Source organism: Eurosta solidaginis, chromosome 5 (genome assembly GCF_040869045.1).
Source record: "Eurosta solidaginis isolate ZX-2024a chromosome 5, ASM4086904v1, whole genome shotgun sequence".
NCBI lineage: Eukaryota > Metazoa > Arthropoda > Insecta > Diptera > Tephritidae > Eurosta > Eurosta solidaginis.
Window position 1 is genome coordinate 66,221,070 of NC_090323.1, and position 26,820 is coordinate 66,247,889.

General features: G+C 38.1%; 2 protein-coding genes across 15 annotated transcripts in view; both read left to right on the top strand.

The window, feature by feature from the left end:
* The window catches only part of gogo (golden goal), a 595,526-nt gene that overhangs the window by 461,939 nt on the left and 106,767 nt on the right, over positions 1-26,820 (top strand). For all 14 annotated transcript variants that reach the window (XM_067791434.1, XM_067791433.1, XM_067791431.1 and 11 more), the window contains one exon: positions 22,845-23,075. In XM_067791434.1, coding sequence (XP_067647535.1) covers positions 22,845-23,075 — 231 coding nt within the window. The remainder of the gene's footprint in view (positions 1-22,844; positions 23,076-26,820) is intronic.
* On the top strand, positions 1,923-3,804 carry LOC137233783 (cilia- and flagella-associated protein 157). Its single transcript, XM_067757144.1, has one exon. The coding sequence runs from the start codon at positions 2,038-2,040 to the stop codon at positions 3,802-3,804; it is 1,767 nt and encodes a 588-aa protein (XP_067613245.1). The 5' UTR covers positions 1,923-2,037.

A 26,820-nucleotide genomic window follows, 5' to 3' on the forward strand; every position in this document is an offset into this window, starting at 1 on the left:
CCTAGAATGTGTTTATACAATATGGATATCAAATTTAAGCTGTTGGTGAGTGATATAGTACAGGATAGTTTTCATACAACTGGGAGGCTAGGGTCTCGAGATATAGCCAAAAACGTGAACCCGGCTACCCCTAGAATGTGTTTATACAATATGGATATCATATGAAAGCTGTTGATGAGTGCTATAGCACAGGGTAATTTTCATACAACTGAGAATCTAGGGTCTCGAGATATAGCCCAAAACGTGGACCCGGATACACCTAGAATGTGTTTTTACATTATGGGTATCAAATTGAAGCTGTTGATGTATGCTTTAGTACAGAGTAAGTTTTACAACGCTGGGTGACCACGGTCTCGAGATATATGTCGAAACGTGGACCCGGATACACCTAGAATGTGTTTTTATATTATGGGTATCAAACTGAAGCTGTTGATGTGTGCTATAATACAGAGTAAGTTTTACACCGCTGAGTGACTAGGGTCTCGAGATATAGGCCAAAACATGGACCCGGATACACCTAGAATGTGTGTGTATTATGGATATCAAATGAAAGCTGTTGCTGAGAGCTCTAAAGTTCATTGTGATATGCGATTTAATCGCATCAACCTGTCAAAACTGATAAATATGCATGCGAGGCCGAAATAAAGACAAGCATAAATAATACCCAAATACCCATTTACATACGTCCTATTCAATATTTCGTATATAAATTTGCCTATATTAGTATTTATGATGCTTTTTTTCGGGAAGTATACCAGAGACGGACTGGGACTGAGACATAGACTCGGAGTGGGACTGGGACTGAGACTCGGAATGGGACTGGAACAAAATACATACCACCTTCTGGGATTGGCAATAAGAGATGAAGAAGAAGGAGAAAAACTTGAGAGAAGAGAAAAGAGAGGAGACTGAGAAAGAGATAGAATGAGACGAAGAGGGAGATGAAGCGAAAAAGAAGGAGGGAGGGGTGAATAAAAAGACTAGGAAAAAGTGTAGAGGGGTAGGGCAGAGTTAGGCGGAAAAAGCTTATTAAAATGTTTGCAGATAGGCCAAATGTAGGGCAGAACAACGTCTGCCGGGTCTGCTAGTAATATATAATATATATACATTACGTAAGAAACTTTTTAACTGAAGCGCCTGAAAAGACAAAATACAGTTTCCAGTGAAAAGCAAGCATTAAACAAAGTATTCAACATATGAATGTCCGAACCATTGTGAATTGATACAAGTGGCGAATGTTTGAAATAAACCGTTCACAATAGTAAACAGCCTCGATCACCTGTTCAATCGCTGTTCGATTACTAAAATCATTTGCTCAAGAGTATTTTTCAAACAGTTTTGTAGACGACTGGTATATTGCATTATTTACATATTTTAAAATATTTGCCTTACTGGCTGCACACATTTTATCTAATGACTAGATTTTGGAAATGAATATTAATATGTAGTCTGATTTTCTGTATACACATTCTAAAGAAAAGCTGAAACGAAACACGAATGGGCAATTCATGACACTTCAGTTTAATAACTGCGAGCAAAAAACAAACCTTTCTTCCATTCTCTGGCCATTCGCGACAGCCGTTCTCCCTGTCAACTATTATTTGACAGTTATGTATGGGAAATGGAAGAATAGAAAGATTTTTCACTTGTATGAATTCACAGTGATTCATATTTACATTGTTGGTCCGAACAACCATAGCATTGGCAACCATAGCCTATTTTATTGGTTACGAAATAGCGAACAAAAAAGTTTGTTGAATGGTTACCAAGTAACGTTGTCAGTTGATATTTATTTGTTTGCTCGATAATTCAAAATTTATTTTGAGTGAAAATATTTTCGATAAAAACGTTAACGTGCGCACTCATTCAATAGGATAAACGGGATTATATTTTATTTCAAACCAAAGACCGTTTGAATTTAATTACAATTCAAAATTTAAATAAAATTAACGTTCTATCGGAATAAATTGAGATACTTAGGAAGTATTTGCATCTCTGTTGTGTTAAACTTGTACGCCGAATTAAATCTCTAATAAAATGCCACCGAAAAAGGCAAAGAAAGGGAAAAAGGGCAAGAAAGATGAAAAGAAGGACCCGAATAAACTAACCAATGTTGACAAGGCATTCTGTGAACTTACTATAACCGACCTCAATCAGAAGCTTGCACGTTTGCGTACTCATCTCGCTTCACTAGACGATAACAATGTCAATCTCAGGGAGAAGTTACGTGAAATCGAAGAAGACCACACTGATGTGGCAGCACATTTGGATCGAACTCTCGGTGAACGTAACGAAACTATACGCGATCTAGAGGTACGTCTCACAGAAGTAATCAAGATACGCGAAATAGAAAATCAACAATCCGCGGAAAAGATAAAAGAGCTAGAAGCCAAATACAAATCTATGCACGACCAGCTGACATCGGAAATCAAGTTGCTCAACGGAAAACTTAATTCCTTAGATGAATTTCGTGTACAACGTGACGCGCTGCTAGCCAAATTCGATGAACAAGAAATGGATTTGAAGGAGAAGGAGCGTCAATATACGGAAATGGTTTACACTATGGAACAAAAAGCTGTGGTGGAGAAAGATGCTCTCAAGAAAGAAGTGGAAACAAAACTATTGCAAGTATCCGAAGATTTTACGCGTTCCAGTGAGATACGGAATGCCGGTTATACGCGCCGTTTAATACGTGAGAATATTGCATTACAAAAAGAAATTGATATATTAGTTATGTCGCAAATTAAAATGCAACAACAATTTAATGATCAAGTCATACGACACAAAGAAATGGCAGAACAATATGCGTCCATGGATCAGCTAAAGAAGCAGCTGATTCGGAACTCACAAAACAAAATAAAAATAATTGAAAAGCTCACCGACAACTATGAGAAGCTCAAGACTAAGTACGTAGAAGTGGCCAAGTATCGAAAATTGTATGAGACGGCTGTGAAGCGCGACATATGCGAGCGTTTTAATTTCAAGGATATGTCCAAAAAGATACGTCATCTCGAGCAACGTATCGAGGAGTTGAAAATAGAAAAATCACGTTTCGTTGCATTACAACAGCAGAGTGAGGCAGAAATTCAACGTCTTAGCGATATAATCATACAAATTAAATCAACTGTACAAGTAGCCATCGATGCTATACACAAACCTTCACCCAAAGATGGTAGTCACTCTCAAGAGGCTATGAGTCAACTGCGGCGGACGGACCTACTCAACGAATTGCTAGACATAGTTAGCAGTCATTCGGATAAATTACCATCTACACCATCCGCACTAACAATCTCACATTCCACCTCAAGTGTTTATCGGCCTGGTAAAATGGGTTTGATGCCACGTTCTGCATCTTCATTAATGGAAATTTTCAAACGTACCGCACACAAAGCAGCTTCAACAGATGTTGCTATTACCGAATATCAAATACAGCAAGTGGAAAGTAAAATTATACCAAAAGCACGTGAATTAGGTGGCCAAAATTTATTCGATGTGGAAATGGGATCCACTTTGTACGTGTCGTCATCGCATGAGGCTCTGGATACTGTTGTGCCAGCCGAAGATGAACAAGTCGAAGGTGAAGATGAGGGTGAGTCCAGTAGTGCCGATTATGGTTCATCAACTAAAAAATCGGTGACAGAAGTGCAAAGCGCTCCTGATGCTACATCAGCAGCTGGTGAGGCGTCTTTAGCAGCTCCACAGCGATCGGAAATGGAAGTGGGTTCCGAATCAGAATCGCGAGTTATGTATGATGTTGAATATGACGAAGGCGATGAGGAGTTTTCAATTAATTTATTTTATTAAAAACAATAAAAATATATTTTGTAAAACTGTATCATAAACATCTATACCTATATATTTATATTTTAGATTCACATAGATTGTGCCTTATTTTAAAAAAGCGTTTATTAATACACTAAAATAAAAACTTTATACATTTAAGGTTTCTTACCACTATGCCCCCCAAAAGAACTTTTTGTATTCGATTTATCGCATATTCGAATGCTATATTATTCGGTTATCAGAATTCTATTAGTTACAGTTGAATAATAGTACATCGGCGATCTTTCGACTGATTGCTTGTTATCGATTATTCGAATTTCGAAATAACTATACTCAGATTAAAATTTGGCGAATTTTTTGGAAAAAGTGTTCACAATACTAAACTGCCTCGATAACCTCTTAAATTGCTGTTCGATAACTTAAATAAATTGCGCATCACGTTTTTCTTTAAACAAATTTAAAAGAAGTTGGTTTGAAACACGAGTGGGCAATTCATGGTGATTAAATTTAAGTAATTACCGCGAGCATGAAATAAATATTTCTTCGAATTGGTAATCCGGTCAGCCCTTGATTAATAAATTATGATCTTTGGGCTTTCCTGATCCTGACCTTCCTCCCATTATCTGGCCTTTCGTGTCAGCCATTCTCCCTGTCAGTCATATTTGACAGGTAGGTATGGCAATGTAGAATACATGGCTCAATTATATGGTTGGCTCATCTCATCAGGTGATTTTATTTTTGTCATTGCATGGTCGATGAGATTGTCAAAAGGAGATGGCAACCGCAAAATGAAACCAACACATTCATATTTGACAGGTAGGTGTGGCAATGTAGAATACATGGCTCAATTATATGGTTGGCTCATCTCATCAGCTGATTTCATTTTTGTCATTGCATGGTCGATGGGATTGTCAAAAGGAGATGGCAAACGCAAAATGAAACCAACACATTGAAAACATTTTCTTACTACACATGCTAAATTTCATGTTTTCATTCCATTCCATTCGCATAAACACCAACACGCAGATTTTGACAATCTGAACTAACATGTTTTGTTTTTGTACAGATGAGCCAACCATATAGTTGAACTATGGTAGAATAGAAAAACTCTTTATTTGTGGGAATTCACAATGCAGTAAACTTGAATGCATACAAATTTAATATGGCGTCATGTTTGTATTTTCTACTCCAGAACAGCAGTAGCAACGAAAAATATGTTATACTACTGCTCTGGCAGAGCTGTAAAAAGGCTGAATCCATCGAGTGTGCATTCTCTCAGCATTCTTTAAAAAATTTTGATTTTTTGGTTGCATATTATAAATCTCCATTCCTGAATGTCTTAAAATATTTTCAACTCAAAGCCAAAGTTTGAGTGTTATTGAATGGTAAAATATAACTCAATATTGAGTGTGAATATAGGAACCATTCCCAATCTTTATTGAATGTAAAGTTGAAATGAATGCACACTTTTTTCATTTCAGTACTAAATACTTTTTCCCCAAGGTTGTTTTTTTGTATACTTTCATTGCCCTCAGATATGTTAAATCAATTTAGGAGTTGGTGCAAAAAAAGGCGTAAAACTGGTCAATAGAAATAATAGCCCCTTCTAATTATTCAAGTGGTTTATTATAAAACTAGAAAGTCTTAAATCATCTTCATGGTGTCCAAACATAAGACATACAAGAAATAGTACTTCATAGTAGATTTTGTATACATCGTAATTATGCTGATTTTTATACTCAGTTGAGCAGAGCTCACAGAGTATATTAAGTTTGATTGGATAACGGTTGGTTGTACATATATAAAGGAATCGAGATAGATATAGACTTCCATATATCAAAATAATCAGGATCGAAAAAAAATTTGATTGAGCCATGTCCGTCCGTCCGTCCGTCCGTCCGTCCGTCCGTTAACACGATAACTTGAGTAAATTTTGAGGTATCTTGATGAAATTTGGTATCAGATCGCTATTTAAAATGAACGATATCGGACTATAACCACGCCCACTTTTTCGATATCGAAAATTTCGAAAAACCGAAAAAGTGCGATAACTCATTACAAAAGACAGATAAAGCGACGAAACTTGTTAGATGGGTTGACGTTATGACGCAGAATATAAAATTAGTAAGATTTTGGACAACGGGCGTGGCACCGCCCACTTTTACAAGAAGGTAATTTAAAAGTTTTGCAAGCTGTAATTTGGCAGTCGTTGAAGATATCATGATGAAATTTGGCAGGAACGTTACTACTATTACTCTATATGTGCTAAATAAAAATTAGCAAAATTGGATGAAGAACACGCCCACTTTTTAAAAAAAAAAATTTTTTTAATTCAAATTTTAACATAAAATTTAATATCTTTACTGTATATAAGTAAATTAAGTCAAAATTCAACTCCAGTAATGATATGATGCAACAAAATACAAAAATAAAAGAAAATTTCAAAATGGGCGTGGCTCCGCCCATTTTCATTTAGTTTGTCTAGAATACTTTTATTGCCATAAGTCGAACAAAAATTTACCAATCCTTCTCAAATTTGGTAGGAGCATAGATTCTATGACGGTAACTGTTCTCTGTGAAAATGGGCGAAATCAGTGGAAGCCACGCCCATTTTTTATACACAGTCCACCGTCTGTCCTTCCGCTCGGCCATTAACACAATAACTTGAGCAAAATCCGATATATCTTTACTAAACTTAGCCCACGTACTTACCTGAGCTCACTTTTTCTTGGTATAAAAAATGGGCGAAATCTGACCATAACCACGCCCACTTTATCGATATCGAAAATTACGAAAAATGAAAAAAATGCCATAATTCTATACCAAATACGAAAAAAGTGATGAAACATGGTAACTGGATTGGTTTATTGACGCAAAATATAACTTTGGAAAAAACTTTGTAAAATGGGTGTGACACCTACCATATTAAGTAGAAGAAAATGAAAAAGTTCTACAAGGCGAAATCAACAGCCCTTGGAATCTTGGCAGGAATACTGTTAGTGGTATTGCATATATAAATAAATTAGCAGTACCCGACAGATGATTTTCTGGATCACCTGGTCCACATTTTGGTCGATATCGCGAGAACGCCTTCACATATACATCTAAGGGCCACTCGCTTTTAAAACCCTCATTAATACCTTTAATTTGATATCCATATCGTACAAAAACATACCAGAGTCACCCCTGTCCCACCCTAATGGCGATATCTCGAAAAGGCGTCCACCTATAGACCTAATGCCCCCTCCCTCTTAAAATGCTCAGTAACACCTTTCGTTTAATACCCATATCGTACAAACATTCTAGAGTCACCCCTGGCCCACCCTAATGGCGATATCTCGAAAAGGCGTCCACCTATAGACCTAGTGTCCACTCCCTCTTAAAATGCTCAGTAACACCTTTCGTTTGATACCCATATCGTACAAACATTCTAGAGTCACCCCTGGCCCACCCTAATGGCGATATCTCGAAAAGGCGTCCACCTATAGACCTAATGCCCACTCCCTCTTAAAATGCTCAGTAACAGCTTTCGTTTGATACCCATATCGTACAAACATTCTAGAGTCACACCTGGCCCACCCTAATGGCGATATTTCGAAAAGGCGTCCACCTATAGAACTAAGGATTACTCCCTTTTAAAATACTCATTACCACCTTTCATTTGATACCCATATCGTACAAACACATTCTAGAGTCACCCTGGCCCACCCTAATGGCGATATCTCGAAAAGGCGTCCACCTATAGACCTAATGTCCACTCCCTCTTAAAATGCTCAGTAACACCTTTCGTTTGATACCCATATCGTACAAACATTCTAGAGTCACCCCTGGCCCACCCTAATGGCGATATCTCGAAAAGGCGTCCACCTATAGACCTAATGTCCACTCCCTCTTAAAATGCTCAGTAACACCTTTCGTTTGATACCCATATCGTACAAACATTCTAGAGTCACCCCTGTCCCACCCTAATGGCGATATCTCGAAAAGGCGTCCACCTATAGACCTAATGCCCACTCCCTCTTAAAATGCTCAGTAACACCTTTCGTTTGATACCCATATCGTACAAACATTCTAGAGTCACACCTGGCCCACCCTAATGGCGATATCTCGAAAAGGCGTCCACCTATACAACTAAGGATTACTCCCTTTTAAAATACTCATTACCACCTTTCATTTGATACCCATATCGTACAAACACATTCTAGAGTCACCCTGGCCCACCCTAATGGCGATATCTCGAAAAGGCGTCCACCTATAGACCTAATGCCCGCTCCCTCTTAAAATGCTCAGTAACACCTTTCGTTTGATACCCATACCGTACAAACATTCTAGAGTCACCCTTGGTCCAGCTTTATGGCGATATCTCGAAAAGGCATCCACCTATACAACTAAGGATTACTCCCTTTTAAAATACTCCTTACCACCTTTCATTTGATACCCATATCGTACAAACACATTCTAGAGTCACCCTGGCCCACCCTAATGGCGATATCTCGAAAAGGCGTCCACCTATAGACCTAATGCCCACTCCCTCTTAAAATGCTCAGTAACACCTTTCGTTTGATACCCATATCGTACAAACATTCTAGAGTCACCCTTGGTCCACCTTTATGGCGATATCTCGAAAAGGCATCCACCTATACAACTAAGGATTACTCCCTTTTAAAATACTCCTTACCACCTTTCATTTGATACCCATATCGTACAAACACATTCTAGAGTCACCCCTGGCCCACCCTAATGGCGATATCTCGAAAAGGCGTCCACCTATAGACCTAATGCCCACTCCCTCTTAAAATGCTCAGTAACACCTTTCGTTTGATACCCATATCGTACAAACATTCTAGAGTCACCCCTGGCCCACCCTAATGGCGATATCTCGAAAGGGCGTCCACCTATAGACCTAATGCCCACTCCCTCTGAAAATGCTCAGTAACACCTTTCGTTTGATGCACATATCGTACAAACACATTCTAGAGTCACCCCTGGCCCACCCTAATGACGATATCTCGAAAAGGCGTCCACCTATAGACCTCATGCCCACTCCCTCTTAAAATGCTCAGTAACACCTTTCGTTTGATACCCATACCGTACAAACATTCTAGAGTCACCCCTGGCCCACCCTAATGGCGATATCTCGAAAAGGCGTCCACCTATAGACCTAATGCCCATTCCCTCTTAAAATGCTCAGTAACACCTTTCATTTGATTCCCATATCGTACAAACACATTCTAGAGACACCCCTGGTCCACCTTTATGGCGATATCTCGAAACGGCGTCCACCTATGGAACTAAGGATCACTCCTTTTCAAAATACTCATTAACAGCTTTCATTTGATACCCATATCGTACAAACACATTATAGAATCACCCCTGGTCCACCTTAATGGGGACATCTCGAAAAGGCGTCCACCGATAGACCTAAGGCCCACTCCCTCTTAAAATGCTCAGTAACACCTTTCATTTGATACCCATATCGTACAAACAAATTCTAGAGTCAGCCCTGGTCTACCTTTATGGCGATATCCCTAAATGGCGTTCATCCATAGAACTATGGCCTACTCTCTCTTAAAATACTCTTTAATACCTTTCATTTGATACACATGTTATACAACCACATTCCAGGGTTACCCCAGATTGATTTTCCTTATTTTGTCTCCATAGCTCTCAACTGAGTATGTTATGTTCGGTTACACCCGAACTTAGCCTTCCTTACTTGTTCTTTCATTAATCGTGTAAGATCAAACAATTTTAGGCTCTTGTCGGTTGACTGGTTTCCTTTTTAGGTATATCTCGCGGATAACTCGCTTATATAAAAGCATGTGGCTCTTGATTATGTAAAGTATTCCAAAAATGAAAATATAGTCGAATTTTTCTGAAACTTCTCAAAGACAATCTATTGCTTTCTTTCTATGTGTCAAAAAGTTACTATATGTACTACCATGATTCAATCAGAAGAGGTTTGCTCGACAGACGAATTTTTTGACAATTGCAGCCATTTTGCTCCCAAATCGAATTGACATCCGTTAACAGTGTTGTTTCTTTGCAATTTTTCGAAAAATATTAGTAGTAGAAATAGGAAGCAATCAGTTTACAAATCCCCGATAAGTACTGAAGTGCATAATTCCTTAGAACATTTATTTTAATTTTATGATGAATTTATTAATTATGCCATGATCTATTAGTGTGGCTGAACATAGGTAATTTTTTGAAAAGTACGGACATCAAGGAATCGTGCACTTTCGTAAACCTATGATCAGACGAAGCCTAAACCACTTCAAAATTCATCGTTCAACGTCAAAAAGTCGACTAGTAAATCGATTTACGTAAAAATGTAATTAGTAAATATCGGAGATGCCATAACGAAATGTACTCATTGAGCATGTTAACTTATTCATTCCGTACGTTCGGAAAATTCGTCACCATTTAAGAATTTGGAGAATCGGTTCATATTTGGAATATTATATAGTAAATACTTATTTGATATATTCGGACTTCGTGAGGTAGTATGAAACGAACATGTTCCGAATATTCTAAATTAACGGAAGACTTCCATGAATACTCAACGTAAAGGAGCTTTCCGAAATTTCAGAGTAAAAAGGTGAATACTCCCTGTGTAGCAGGACCGCATAAAAGCTGAACTCTTCTGTCAAAGTCAAGACCGGAATATAAAGTTCTAAGACAATAAGCCATTTTCTTTTACATTTTTTTTGGCAGACCATGTCGGCTGCCTTTTAAATATAGTCCTATCTCAAAACATTTTTCAAAAACTTCCAATTACATGATTTGTCACAAAAACGCTCTATTTTAGAATTAGATTGAAGAACGCCTCAGAATGATTTTCATTAACTCCCCCTTATGTTAAAATGCATTGAACTTATGCTCATATAGGGAGTTTTTGAAACAAATTGTGATAGTGTATTTTTGAATAAAATTCTAAACCAACATAAAAAAAAAAAAACAAAAAAATGTAAGGCGCGATAACCTCCGAAGAGATCTAAGGCCGAGCTTCTCTTCCAATTTGCGTCGTGCTCCTCTTGATTTTTCCCTACAAATTGGCCGGACGGGACCTACATGTTTTATGCCGACTCCGAACGGCATCTGCAGGCAGATGAGTTTTCACTGAGAGCTTTTCATGGCAGAAATACAATCGGAGCGCTTGCCAGACACTGCCGAGGGGCGACCCCGCTTAGAAAAATTTTCTTCTAATTGAAAAATCTTATTTCTAAAATTTTGATGTTGCTTTGCGAGGGAGTTGAACCCAGGGCATACGGTGTGATAGGCGGAGCACGCTACCATCACACCACGGTGGCCGCCGTAAACCAACATAGCTCTTTATAAATTCATGAAATATTTAGTAGAAAATTAATTATTTCCTCCAAAACCTGTCGCCATTTACAAATTTTTTATCACTACTAATATACTACTAAAGGTACTTTTGTACTACAATTTTCGCTAAAGGGGATTGAATTATTACCCGTTTTCCTTACTTTGTAAAAGCAACCCGTCCAGATTTTTCAATTTGGGAGTGTCAAAGTTCTGCCGTCATTGAAGAACAAACCTCTAGTAATTGAATCATGATGTACTACTTATTTTGCTATTGTTGTAAAATGGATTATGTCAAAGAACACATTATGCATTGACCAAATATAGTAAATTGTGGTTATTTTTTGTCGATCATATAACAAAAACAGATACTTGAGTTTAAGTAATTTAAATTTTAATACATCAAAGTACATTGGTCTATCGGCGATTTCGTTGGAGCTTTCCAGTTCCGAGAATTTCGATGAAATTATGTCTATTTCCATGGCATCATCCTACAGCGATTCAGGCTTCTTCTATTCACCTCAGTCACCTTCCCCGTTTTCTTTCATCTGTGCCACAAAAATTTGTAGCAGCTCTTCAGAGGTTATTAATGTCCCTCTCCACAAAGAGATTGACTGGCTCCTTCGGACTACAGTTTTTTTAAAGCTGATGTTTCTGCAGTGCTTGACGGGATATAAATATAGGACCCGAGTGATTGAGAAGAACCATTAGTATATCTACCTATTTGCACGGCATTGGTAAAATATTGAAATTGCTGAATTCTATCTTACTTGAGTATATTTGTATTCAAAGTAAATTTTCTTTGCTATCAAAAAAGCTACAACTGCCTGTAGAGCCCCGCTTAATTGACTGTAATTACAAACTATTGTGTTTAGAAGAATAAGGAAAAATGGGAAGGGAAAAATAGTATATTGCTATTACAATTTGCAAACTCACAAACCATTGTAGATACAGTATTTGACCATATACCGCTAAGAACAATATATGAAGGAATTTAAGGGCTTTTTTTATGGAATTGCTTTTTCTTCAATTATTCAATCACCAATTGAGGACGTTCAAATGTAGGTTAGTACTTTTTCATGCAAGTACCTTTTACATGGCATATTGGTAACACTTATTTGTAACGACAATTTGTAAAACAGGGATGTTGAAATATTTGTTATTTGCTTTTTTTGTTATTAAATTTTTAGGAAAATTTCAATAAAAACAATTTTCCAGTTAACTTCTTTGTGCTTTATTCCAATATAAATAACAAATAAACTGGGCATCACGTACAATAATCAAATTTTTGTGTTGATATCTTGAAATGGCTTTAATTAAATGCAACTATTTGATATTTGAGAGGGTTTTGTGCATGTACGACATTTTTCATAAATGATTGGTACTACAAAAGTGTGTACACACTCAGCAAAGGCTGCATTCATTTGAATGCTTATTCTGTGTTGAAAAATATTCGTGTTTCATTTAATTACTTCATTCTTTCTTCGAATGAGTTCAGTAGTGCAGTCTTTTCTTCCGCTACTGAATGAAGAATGGGTTAACTTTTAAGCCACATTCCTTAACAAGGAATGAATGAATGAAGAGCAAGCATTCTTAAATCAATGATTTAAAATTTCAAATGATTGCACAGTTTTACAGCTCTGTGCTCTGGCTCTGAATATGTATAGAGTATAGAACAGAGCCGTATTATAAAAAGTGATAGCAATGCTTTGGCTCTGCTATGAGCTACGTCGTGTTTTAGAATGAATCAAATAGCAAAATTACAGCCACGAACGATGTGTAATTTATTGCGAAGTAGTCATTTCGGAATGTTGTTGCTTTAGCAGTACTTCGCCTCATCCATTAGGTGCGACCACTCACAAATTGTCATCAATACTCTCTTACGGAAGTGCAAGGAAACTTACAGTTTCAACAAGGGTGTGTTAGAGGAGCTGGTTCCATATTAAAATTGGAAAGAAGGTTGGTGTCATGTGGGGACCCGCTGGAAGAAGGATATACATTGTGTATGTCGAGGTTGATTCTGGATAGGTAAGCGTTTAACCTTTTACGGTATCCAGATCGCAGTTGAACTAGAATGACGCGCGCCTCCCTAGGGAGGCTTGCGGAAGGCTGAGGGACTATTTTTTTTATTATTTCGGGCAAGTTTAAGGAACCATATGGAGTCATACGGGATAGTTGCAAGGACCGTTTCGAGATTATTTCGAGGCCACTTGAGGATGATTTTTGGGGCTGTTTTGGAATCATTTGAAGACTATTTCGTGGTTCTTTCGGGGACAACTTGCAGCCATTTCGTGATAATTTTGTGGACTATTTTGGGGGTCCATCCGGATCATATGAGGATAATTTGAGGTTCATTCTCGATATAAAGGACTATTTCGGAATCATTTGTAATCATGTACACTTTTAAAACACAAACTTACTGAATACACCGCCATATATATATACCAGGATGGTTCTTATAAATTATCGATTTTTTCCAGTCTTACCCCTCCAAATGAAAATTCCAAGACAAGCACAAATCTGTTACCATCACCGCAACAAACTGCATAATGCACACGAAAAGTGGCTAAAACAATTGATCATTTTGTATAGGCAGTGTGCGGATTTTATCCACTTTCCCCTTAAACGAGTCGTGTACGTGTGATCGCGCATCCTTCTCACACTTATACCAAAGTGCCATAAAGAAAAATGCATAGTTGCTCCTCTCGAACTGAAAACTTCCCATAACACAGGGTTATATTTTTGTAGGGATTCCATATCGGAAAATTTTTATGGCTAAAAAATAACCAAAATATTTTTCAAAATACCCAAAAAATAGCTAAAAAACTCCAAAATACCCAAAAATATCCAAACTTTTTATTTTTTTTATTTTTAATGAAAACGTTTAATAATATAAAAATTTATTTACAATTGTTCAAAAGGCCGTTATATCATAAAGTGTTAAAAATACATCTGTTAAAAGGACTTTTTATATTAAATTTGTCTTTATCGCACATACATTTTAAGATAAAACGGTCTTAAAGTTATTAAATAGCTTAAACAATAATTATTTGTAATCACAAATTTTTTTTAAGTATTTACTAAACGATAATCTATATATATATATATATATATATATATATATATATATAAATCAAATTCTGTGTGTATGTTGGTTATGGAAACGTATTTCCCACACTCCAATCATCACCATATTTTGTTTATAGGTTCTTTCGATCAACGGGAAGGTTTTAGGCTAAAAATAATTTCGATATATAAAAGGGGCGTGGGACCTCCCATACAAATGGAATCTTTGGTACTGCATAACTTTGAAGGTGTACATGCCAGAACATTGAAATTCAGTAAGGAGTTATATGAGGTCAATCCCTAACACCGCCAAGAAAATGTGGAATTGGGAAAAAGGGGGCGTGGCACCTCCCATACAAATGGAATATATCATATTGCATATCTCTGAATGTAGTAATGGTAGGATAAAGAAAATTGGTAAGGAGCTATATTACGTTAAGTCCTAACACCTCCAGTAAAATGTGGTATGGGGAGAAAAGGGGCGTGGCATATTCCCTACAATTGGGATATTTCAGAACTATGGCTGCCGTAAAAACTTATGTTATTTCAACATCTAAAGTTTGACTGCATTGTTGAGGTTGGCTGTTATTTCTTTTGAACGTTTAGTAATCTGCCGCCGTTAAAAAAAATGTTAGCTTCAGTCTATCTGCATCTTCTATAAAAATCAAATTCTGTGTGTGTGTTTCCTATGGAAACGGATTTCGCACACTTCAAACATCACCAAATTTTGGCTATAAATTCCTTGGGAGAAGACGAAGGTTTTTCATATTTCAGAATTAAGAATTTTAAATTAAAAATTTTTCTTTCTATGCGAACGAGCAATCTTAGCTCCCAAAAATGATCATGTTAACAAAATCAATGATGGCATTCAAATTCAAATTCCTGGTGAAGTGGCGAAATATAAATCGATCGACACAGTTGCAGATGGAGATCAAATTGTGAATTATCCAATTGAATTTCTAAACCCTTTAGAACCACCAATCATGCTTGTTCGGAAATTAGGCCCACCAAAATTGTGAAATGGAACCAGACTTTGCGTTAAGAAATGAATGCCAAAAGTAATCGAAGCAACGAAGGACAATCGCTCACTGTTGCTGGATTAAATTTAGAGAGTCCATGCTTTTCCTATGGCCAGCTATACATATGTAGCTTGCTCTAGAGTCGGAAAGCCAAAAAATTTGTTTATCTTTGCACCGAACGAAAAAACCAAAAATATTGTGTACCCACTCGCATTACAATAAGATACAATAATAAAATGTTTTAAACGAAAATTTCGCCAAATATGCGTACATAATTCAATCCAATTTACAGAAGAGTAAACTAAATTATCAACAAACAAAACAGAAAAAATTACGCAAAATTCATTCAATCTCGGGCGTTGCAACGTGCGCCGAGTAACGCTACTATTTTTTATATAAATTAAAAAAGAAGTACAAATAACATTGAAATAAAATAATTTTGAATAACATCGTAATATTCATGGTTTCTATGACCAGGTCCTCGGATTCTGTGGTGTTGCTTGGTGACTTTAATCTGCCTTGGGTGTCTTGGAGTCGCATTGATGGTTTTCTGGTTCCTGCATCTTCCCGTGCTATCTTTAATGATTTTTTAAACGATCTAGCTGATGCCGGACTTTATCAATTGAACAATGTTCACAACAAATTTGGTAAATGTTTGGACTTGATATTTGTAGATGACACTTCGAGGTGTTCTGTAAATAGATGTGATCCGTTTGCTTTGCCTGAAGATGTCTATCATCCTGCTCTTATTTTGTATTTTGAATCTCACGATCCTCCTGAGCATAGGTCCAAAGTTGCGTGTGAGACTCCTCGCCGGTTTCTATTCAGGAAAGCCAATTGGTCCGAGCTAATCAGCGAGATTTCAAAAATAACCTGGCCTGAGTACGACGGGGATGTTGAAGTGAGCGTATCTCACTTTAACAATGTGCTTCGCGATATTTTTCATAAATGCGTACCTTTATCGGATACCACGACAGCTTCATCAACTGCTTGGTGCACTAAAGAACTAAAACATCTGAAAAACCAAAAGACGCGTATGTTCAAACGATACAAACTGTCTGGTACGAGAACTGCCTATGCTGCTTACTCTATATTACGTCATAAATATAACACTCTAAAAAGCAGTTGCTATAAAGAGTATATTAGTAGGATTAGGAGTCAAATTTTTTGTAACCTTAAGGCGTTTTACAGTTTTGTTAACTCGAAAAGAAAGACTAAAGGATTTCATCTACAATGAAGCTTAACGATCATACTTCGAGCGATAATGCCATAATTGCTAATATGTTTGCGGATTATTTCAAATCTAGCTATTAGAATTCATCAGATTCGGTGCCGTCAGATTATACATCTAGTTTATCCCCACTGAATTCAGCATTAGTTCCTTTTATTAGTGCTGATGATGTTCTTTGGCATCTGGAAAATCTGAAAATATCTTACATTGCTGGACCTGATCAAATTCCGCCGGTTGTGCTAAAAACTGGTGCACAATACCTATATCGACCTCTAGCTTGTTTATTTAATGCCTCCCTGAAACAAGGGATGTTTCCTATGAAGTGGAAAGAGTCATTTATAATTCCTCTCCATAAGAGTAGCAGCAGATCTTGTGTCACAAATTACAGAGGAATAGCTAAACTCAATGCCATTCCCAAGCTGTTCGAAGCCATTGTCACAAAGCAACTGGCGTTCAGTCTATCTTCGGTTATTGACTTATCACAGCACGGATTTTGTAAGGAAAAGTCAACAGTGTCTAACCTTCTAGAGTTCACGACCCTTGTATCCAATAGCTTTAAATCTAACTGCGAAATGGATGTTATTTACACAGATTTTATTAAGGCGTTTGACAAAGTATCCCATTCTCTGCTCTTACACAAACTCGACCGGTTAGGCTTTCCTCCTTTACTTCTCTCTTGGGTTTCTTCTTATTTGAATAAACGTAAACAAACAGTTATTTTTAACAACTGTTGGTCCAAATTCATCAATGTAACTTCTGGTGTTCCACAAGGTAGTCAGCTCACACCTGCTCTCTGAGGGCACAACTCATCCTGAAGGAATACAGGGGCAGTGGGAACATATCTCCAAAGCACTTCGTACTGCCGCCGAGGAAAAAATTGGTTACCGGCGGCCACGAAAAAATAACTGGTATGATGAAGAATGCCGCGTTGCAACCGAAAGAAAAGACGCTGCCTACAGGGCTACGTTAAAAGCGAGCGCGACAAGAGGAGTGTGTGAGCGCTATCGTGAGTTGAAAATGGAAGCGAGACGCCTTTTCAGGAAGAAAAAAGCAGAAGCAGAAAGACGTGAGTGCGAGGAGCTTGAGCTGCTAGCCAACAGGAATAACGCCCGAAAATTCTACCAAAAAATACGGCGACAGACGGAAGGTTTTAAGACCGGGGCAAACTCTTGTAGGAATGTAAACGGCGGCCTTGTAACTGATGTCCAGAGAGTGCTTAGATTATGGAGAGAATACTTCTCTGCTCTCCTAAATGGAGGCAGCAATTCACCGCACAGAGATGAAGAACTCGATCCCGCAATCGATGATGATGGAATATATGTCCCCCCGCCCGATTATGACGAAGTTAGAATAGCAATAACCAGATTAAAAACAACAAGGCCGTGGGCGCTGATGGATTGCCTGCGGAGCTATTCAAGTTCGGCGGCGAGGAGTTGGTAAGGCGCATGCAGCAGCTTCTTAGAAAAATATGGGCAGACGAAAGCATGCCCGACGGTTGGAATCTAAGAGTTCTTTGCCCAGTCCACAAGAAGGGGGATACTGCAAAATGCACCAACTATCGTGGAATCAGCCTTCTTAATATCGCATATAAGGTCCTTTCAAGTGTATTGTGCGAAAGATTGAAGCCCACCGTGAACCGGCTGATTGGACCTTATCAGTGCGGTTTCATAACTGGTAAATCTACCATCTACCAGATTTTCACAATGCGCCAAATCTTGGAAAAAACCCGTGAAAAGAGAATCGACACACATCACCTCTTCGTCGACTTTAAAGCCGCCTTCGACAGCACGAAAAGGAGCTGCCTATATGCCGCTATGTCTGAATTTGGTTTCCCCGCAAAACTTATACGGCTGTGCAAAATGACGTTGAGCAACACCATCAACTCAGTCAGAATTGGGAAGGACCTCTCCGAGCCGTTCGAAACTAAACGAGGTTTCAGACAGGGTGACCCCCTATCGTGCCATTTCTTTAATTTGATGCTGGAGAAAATTATACTAGCTGCAGAACTTAAGCGCACTGGAACAATATACTATAAAAGCGTGCAATTACTGGCATATGCTGATGACATTGATATCATCGGCCTAAACGCCCGCGCTGTTAGTTCTGCTTACTCCAAACTGGAAAAAGAAGCGGTAAAGATGGGTTTGATGGTGAATGAGGACAAAACGAAGTACCTACTGTCATCGAGCAAAGAGTCAGCGCATATGCGCCTTGGCAACCACGCTACTGTTGGCAGCCATAATTTCGAAATAGTAAAAGACTTCGTTTATTTGGGAACCAGCATCAACACTAGCAACAACATCAGCACTGAAATCCAGCGAAGAATCAATCTTGCCAATAAATGCTACTTTGGACTAGGTAGGCAATTGAAAAGTAAAGTCCTCTCTCGGCGAACGAAAATCATACTCTACAAGTCACTTATCGTACCCGTCCTGCTATATGGGGCAGAAGCATGGACCATGACAACAGCAGATGAAGCGAGTACCGAAGAAGATTTAATGATGAGCTGTACGAGCTATACGCAGACATCAACATAGTCCAGCGAAATAAAACGCAGCGGCTGCGCTGGCTAGGCCATGTTATTCGAATGAAAGATGATGCTCCGGCCAAGAAAGTGTTTCTATCGGAACCCGCCTATGGAAGCAGAGGTAGAGGGGCGGCCCCCACTCCGTTAGAAGGACCAGGTGGAAAACGATTTAAACTCCCTTGGTGTGACCAATTGGCGCCGGTTGGCGGAGAGAAGGAGCGACTGGCGCGCCTTGTTTGACGGCCATAACCGTTTAGACGGTTAAGCGCCAATTAAGTAAGTAAGTAAGTAATGTGCTTGGAGATTATGTTATTAAGCAAGTTACCAACTTCACTGACCTAGGTGTTACAATGGACCTTAAGCTTGACTTTAGGTTACATATAAAAACTTGCGTTAATAGGGCTAAAGGTACTTTGGCGTTCGTGAAAAGGCGGTCTAAGGAATTTAATGATCCGTACGTTACTAAAACTCTTTTTACATCATTGGTGAGGCCAATATTGGAATATGCTTCGATAATCTGGAGCCCACGTTATCAAATTCACTGCGATAAACTGGAATCGGTCCAAATACAGTTTTTTCTTTTTGCTTTGAAACAATTGCTTTGGAACACGTCAAGGAATCTTCCACCGTACTGCAGCCGGTTAAAACTACTACAGTTGCCTACATTACAGAGCCGTAAAGAGATGCTTAATGTCTTATTTATAGTAAAACTCTTAAGAGGGATGATAGCTAGCCCATTTATGCTTAGCTTCAGTTAAGCTTAAGTTCAACGTGCCAGTCAGACCGTCTAGATATTTTCAACAACTGCATATAAGTACATGCAGAACGAACTTTGAAATGCATGACCCACTTCGTGGTATTTGTCATGATTTCAATAATCACTGCAAAAGTTAGATACATGCCATCCGATTTTCGGGATTAAAAAGTACCTACTTACTATCTTAAATATGTAAGGTGTAACCCCTTATACCTCTGTGTGTCTTTGCATTTGAATAATTTAATACATAAGTATACAGTATATTTTTGTAATTATCATATATTTAAGTTGCCAAGCCTTTTGTTTATTTTTTATACTATACTTTCTTTAGTATGATTAATTGTTAAATTTGTAGACTAATAAATAAATAAATAAATAAATTACTAAATGCCTTTTAATTACCTCATTTCTTCTATCTCTTAATAATATATATTTTACTAGCCTTTACCCGCGGCCTCGCCCACAAAGAGAAATTTTTTAAAATTTTAAACTAAATTTGTCTGTCTAATGTATTTTATTTTTGTAACAGAGTAAAAAAATAAATAACTAAATGAGCTGATAACCTGATAGGGTCCTCAAATGATCGAAAGCCATGAAGTGACCTCGAAGGTATCGCGGACGGATCCCTAAAACCGTCCAGAAAGACACCCGGAAGGGTCTCCAAATTTTCCCGGAATAGTCCCGAAATTTACTGGTTTTGACATACACTAATATGCATATATATATGTCCAAGCGCAGGTACATATTGTAACGATTTTACTGAAATTCCCCTTATTTGCAATTTTCTGCCAACGTTCGTATCGCTAAACTGTTGAATAAATAACTCCAATATTGAATAATGGAAAAATGGCCTTTATTAAAGTACTTCACAATAACACTTATACTATGCAACGAATAGCTTGCTTGATAACCAAACTGATTGATAGCTCAAATGAAACTGATTCTCGCCTCCACTGTTGTCACCCTTTTATACTGTCCGACCTCCTCATTGCATATTTCTAGGCTTTTCTATTTCCATAACTAACTGGTTAGTTATAATTTCTCAGCTACAACTACAGATGTATAATTTTTATAGCTTCTCTCATACCCCATGCGCTTGTATGTGTGAGCGACACTTCCACAATTGTAATTGGATACCTTTAGGAGCATCTCAGATAAGATATCTCATGTGGTTATGCGTTGCTTCTCAGCTGCTTATACGTACATATGTGTAGACATAATGATTGATTCGATTATGTAGATACAAGTGACTGTCTGCTTTATTGTTTTTGTGACTTTATTTATTTAGCATCAGACTAGGGATGTGAGTATCACTTAATGTCACCCATTTTCGTCACAATATATATTTTATGATAACATTATAAAATCTTCCTGAAGTTTGTCAGGGGCCTGGCACTGAACTGGTTTTGGTGTACACCATGTTACATAAATGCACAAGCGCATGTTCATTTGTTTATTATGGTGACACTATACAATCCTCCTTATCTTTGTCAGAGACATAACACTTAACTTATTTTGGTATTATGACGAATGCATCAGCGCAGTTGCATCTCTGTATAATGTTGAAACCATAATATATTAATTTTGGATAATAATATACACTCTTTTGGAATACTTACTAAATCTTGTAACGATGAAAACGGCAGTTGTTATGAAAAAAGGGTCGTCTCCAACTTTAGTTCCACTTTTGTGTTTTCCAAAGCACCTTTTTCATTTATTTGTTTGTTTTTTTACAATTTAATTGCATATAATTGAAACTTTTGCGCAAAATTGCATAAATCACGTTTGAATGTTTGAAAATTTTCATTCTATATATGGGATTTTTTTTCCACCCTGAAAAATATCCCAAAAACTTGAATTTTTTGACACCTAAATGTTTGATGGTGTTGGAATTTCAGGGGAAAGTGATTAAAAGTGGGTGGTCATGGTTGGCAGGGATTGGATGGGGCGAAGCACTGCTACAACAATAACTACATAATTCTATGGACAAAAATTTCCCATATAAATTTTTGTCTCGATTTCTCTATGGAGACCATGGCAGAACCATCTAAAATGACAGCGCAGTGACATACATACAAACATAACTCAAAATTTCATTTACTTTGTTTTTGTAAGTCGATGGATAAATATCAAGATCGTACTGCGCCGTAGTTGAGGTGTCAAATCATATTCAATCAAAAAGTGCGATTCAGCTGATTTCCGGCAGTCACCTGTCGGGAAAACGGTAATTCCAATTAAAAGGGCCACATTCGTTACACTTTTTGATCTTTCACTCAAGTTGGTGAACCAACACACCTCTTTAACCTAATATTCAAATTTAAGGCGATCCTTTTCCACTCTGCGGCCGCCGTGGTATGACGATAGCGTGCTCCGCCTACCACACCGAATACCCTGGGTTCACGCCCCGGACAAAGCAATATCAAAATTTTAGAAACAAGTTTTTTCAATTCGAAGAGAAGTTTTCTAAGCGGTGCCGCTCCTCGGAAGTGTTTGCAAGCACTCCGAGTGTATTTCTGCCTTGGAAAGCTTCTGAGTGAAAACTCTTCTGCTTTGCACATGCCGTTCGGATTGTCGGAATTAAACAAGTAGGTCCCGTCTCAACAATTTATAAGAAAAACCAAAAGCAGCACGACGCAAATTGGAAGAGAAGCTCGGCCTAAAATCTCTTCGGTGTTCATCGCCCCGTACATTTTTTTTATTCATTTGCCACTCTTGTTTTTGTATGGGGGCCGACCCAGCCTAACCTATGTATGTGTATTACTCCTCCGACTATGAACGGGATATCCTAAAGTATTTAAATACTAACTGATAAGACTTCCATATCACGAGGGGCGAAACTTTCGCATGGATATTGAAAAGATCTCAACAATTTCCCTTCTAGGCAAAATAAAATCAGACGAAAGCTACATACATACATATATGTAGAGTTCCGGTATGGCATCCCCAAGTTAGTTCGAGTTATGTATTGTAGGAGATTTGCTCTCCTTAAAACGGTTGGTTGGAAGATACATAAGTTTTAGTAATTTTTCAGTTTATTAATTTAGCGATTACAATGTCGATGCCTAATTTTGTATTTGTTTTTTCTACTTGTTACGATATAATACGAACACCATCTCTTTTTATATGTTCTTACAGGGTCCCTCGGTGGAAACTGAGAAGTGTGGCAAAGCCATCGCCGACACTTGGGATTGTATTTACGAGAGTAGCGGTGCGACATTTACAGCTTTAAATCGTACTGAGGTTAGCCAAGAAATTGGGCCTGGTTGCCGTTGTGGTTGTATTGTGCATCTGGGCTCATCGAAACCAAAACGAATTTTAGCAGGCGCTACACAAAGTTGTCCTGGACGTTCATTTTGGCTTATACAGGTAAGTTCAAGGGAATAATTGTATTAACTATCTTACTTAAAGGACAATATAAAATTGATACACCTTAAAGTCGTTTAAACAATATATTTATTGTTTTTGTCTTTATTAAAATAAAAACTAGCAGACCCGGCAGACGTTGTTCTGCCCTAAATTTGGCTTATCTGCATACATTTTAATAAGCTTTTTCTGTCTAACTCTGCCCTACCCCTCTACACTTTTTCGTAATCTTTTTATTCACTCCTTCCTCCGTCTTTTTCGCTTCATCTCCATCTTCGTCTCATTCTATATCTTTCTCAGTCTCCTCTCTTTTCTCTTTTCTCAAGTTTTTCTCCTTCTTCTTCATCTTTTATTGCCAATCCCAGAGGATGGTATGTATTTTGTTCCAGTCCCATTCCGAGTCTCAGTTCCAGTCCCACTCCGAGTCTCAGTCTCAGTCCCCGTCCTAGTCCTAATCACAGTCCCAGTCCGTATCTGGTATACTTCCCGGAAAAAAGCATCGTAAATACTAATATAGGCAAATTTATATACCACATTTCATGCAAGTCGAATAGGACGTATGTAAATGGGTAGGTGGGTATGATTAATTCTTGTCTTTATTTCGGCTTCGCATGCATATTTATCAGTTTTGCCAGGGTGATGCGACTAAATCGAATATCCCAATGAACTTTCGAGGTCTCAGCAACAGCTTTCAGTTTATATCCATATTGTATAAACACATTCTAGGGGTACCCGGGTCCAAGTTTTGGGCTATATCTCGAGACCCTAGACTCCCAGTTGTATGAAAATTATCCTGCACTATAGCACTCATCAACAGCTTTCATTTGATATCCATATTGTATAAACACATTCTAGGGGTACCCGGGTCCACGTTTTGGGCTATATCTCGAGACTCAGACTCCCAGTTGTATGAAAATTATCCTGTACTATAGCACTCATCAATAGCTTTCATTTGACATCCATATTGTATAAACACATTCTAGGGGTATCCGGGTCCACGAAGTATTTTATATGTTAGATAAAAAAACAAAACAATGGTTTCGACACATACGTAGTGTCTTCATCAGTTGCTACGATCAACTAACCAAAACAAAATAAAAGCAAGTAAGGAAGGCTAAGCTCGGGTGTAACCGAACATTACATACTCAGTTGAGAGCTATGGAGACAAAATAAGGGAAAACCACCATGTAAAAAATGAACCTAGGGTAACCCTGGAATGTGTTTGTATGCCATGTGTATCAAATGGAAGGTATTAAAGAGTATTTAAAGAGGGAGTGGGCCATAGTTCTATAGATTGACGCCAGTTAGGGATATCGCCATAAAGGTGGACCAGGTGTGACTCTAGAATTTGTTTGTACGATATGGGTGTCAAATGAAAGGTGTTAATGAGTATTTTAAACGGGAGTGGGCCTTAGTGCTATAGGTGGACGCCTTTTCGAGATATCGCCATAAAGGTGGACCAGGGGTGGCTCTATAATGCGTTTGTACAATATGGGTATCAAACGAAAGGTGTTAATGAGTATTTTAAAAGGGAGTGGGCCTTAGTTCTATAGGTGGACGCCTTTTCGAGATATCGCCATAAAGGTGCACCTGTGGTGACTCTAGAATTTGTTTGTACGATATGGGTATCAAATTAAAGGTGTTAATGATTATTTTAAACGGGAGTTGGCCTTAGTGCTACAGGTGGACGCCTTTTCGAGATATCGCCATAAAGGTGGACCAGGGGTGACTCTAGAATGCGTTTGTACAATATGGGTATCAAACGAAAGTGTTAATGAATATTTTAAAAGGGAGTGGGCCTTAGTTCTATAGGTGGACGCCTTTTCGAGAAATCGCCATAAAGGTTGACCAGGGGTGACTCTAGAATGTGTTTGTACAATACGGGTACCAATCGAAAGGTGTTAATGAGTATTTTAAAAGGGAGTGGGCCTTAGTTCTATAGGTGGACGCCTTTTCGAGATATAGTTATAAAGGTGGACCAGGGTTGACTCTAGAATGCGGTTGTTCGATAAGGGTATGAAATGAAAGGTTTTAATGAGTTTTTTAAAAGGGCGTGGGCATTAGTTCTACAGGTGGACGCCTTTTCGAGATATCGCCATAAAGGTGGACCAGGGGTGACTCTAGAATTTGTTTGTCCGATATGGGTATCATATGAAAGGTTTTAATGGGTTTTTTAAAAGGGCGTGGGCATTAGTTCTATAGGTGGACGCCTTTTCGAGATATCGCCAAAAAGGTGGACCAGGGGTGACTCTAGAATGCGTTTGTACAATATGGGTATCAAACGAAAGGTGTTAAGGAGTATTTTAAACGGGAGTGGGCCTTAGTTCTATGGGTGGACGCCTTTTCGAGTATCGCCATATAGGTTGACCAGGGGTGACTCTAGAATTTGTTTGTCCGATATGGGTATCATATGAAAGGTTTTAATGGGTTTTTTAAAAGGGCGTGGGCATTAGTTCTATAGGTGGACGCCTTTTCGAGATATCGCCAAAAAGGTGGACCAGGGGTGACTCTAGAATGCGTTTGTACGATATGGATATCAAATTAAAGGTATTAATGAGGGTTTTAAAAGGGAGTGGCCCTTAGTTGTATATGTGAAGGCGTTTTCGAGATATCGGTCAAAATGTGGACCAGGGTGACCCAGAACATCATTTGTCGGGTACCGCTAATTTATTTATATATGTGATACCACGAAGAGTATTCCTGCCAAGATTCCAAGGGCTTTTGATTTCGCCTTACAGAACTTTTTCATTTTTTTCTACTTAATATGGTAGGTGTTAGGAGAGATGGGTGAACGAGAAAACCGAGAGTATAAAAGCAACGCAAGCTGAGGAGTCAGTAATCAGTTTGATTTAACCACGTTTTTGGAAAGTACGCGATATTGATTATAATTGTACTAGTCCCAAAGTAGACTAAATATAGGCCATATTACAATACTGAATATTAGAGCTATTTATTCGACAGTTCATTTATTTGTCATCCATCATTAATCACTCACTCATTCATCATTCTAATTGAAATTTCCGCTTGAACACGTCTACACCCTCTGTTCCAAAAATAACCGAAAATTTTCAAAATAAAAACAACCAGTGTACATTTTGAAATTTTTCATTATTAAATATACTCTACTTTCACTTCGTTACATTTCTTTGCATGCTCATAAAATTTATCAAATGAGTTGGAAATGTCATTTTTAGGTACCTTGTCTAGTTGTCGGTTGTCGGTCGTCGTTGAGTAAAATTTATTTAATTTAATTTTAAGTTCTGATTATATTTTCTTTCACTCTCTAGAATTTAATGTTTGTAAGAAAATTTTAGAAGTCTTTTTAATTTTTCGGGGGCCCCCTAAAATCGGGGGCCCCATACAACTGCCTATTCTGCTAATAAGTATTAATGCGGTCCTGGGCATACCTGCCGCGGGATTACTCTAAGCCCCCTAACCCGCTGGGGGTTACAATGACACAGTTAATGGATGCCAGTCGACTTGGGAGCAAGATGGCTGCAATTGTCAAAAACTTGGTCAACCGAGCAAACCTCTTGTGATTGAATCATGATAATGGACTTTATTTGCAAGTGCGAGAAATTAGCTTATTGCCTTTGCTATAATTTTACGTACTATTGTTTCTATATTTTCCGTGAGCGCTTATTTATTGTCGCTGGAAATCCCTGCACTTAAGCAGTGTATTTATTATGGAAATTTTGTGATTTCTACCTCACCTTTATCTCCTAGCTGGGGAGTTAAATCCCGTATT

Excerpts from the sequence above, each read along its gene's own strand:
- LOC137233783 (XM_067757144.1), top strand. The coding sequence starts at position 2,038 with ATGCCACCGAAAAAGGCAAAGAAAGGGAAAAAGGGCAAGAAAGATGAA.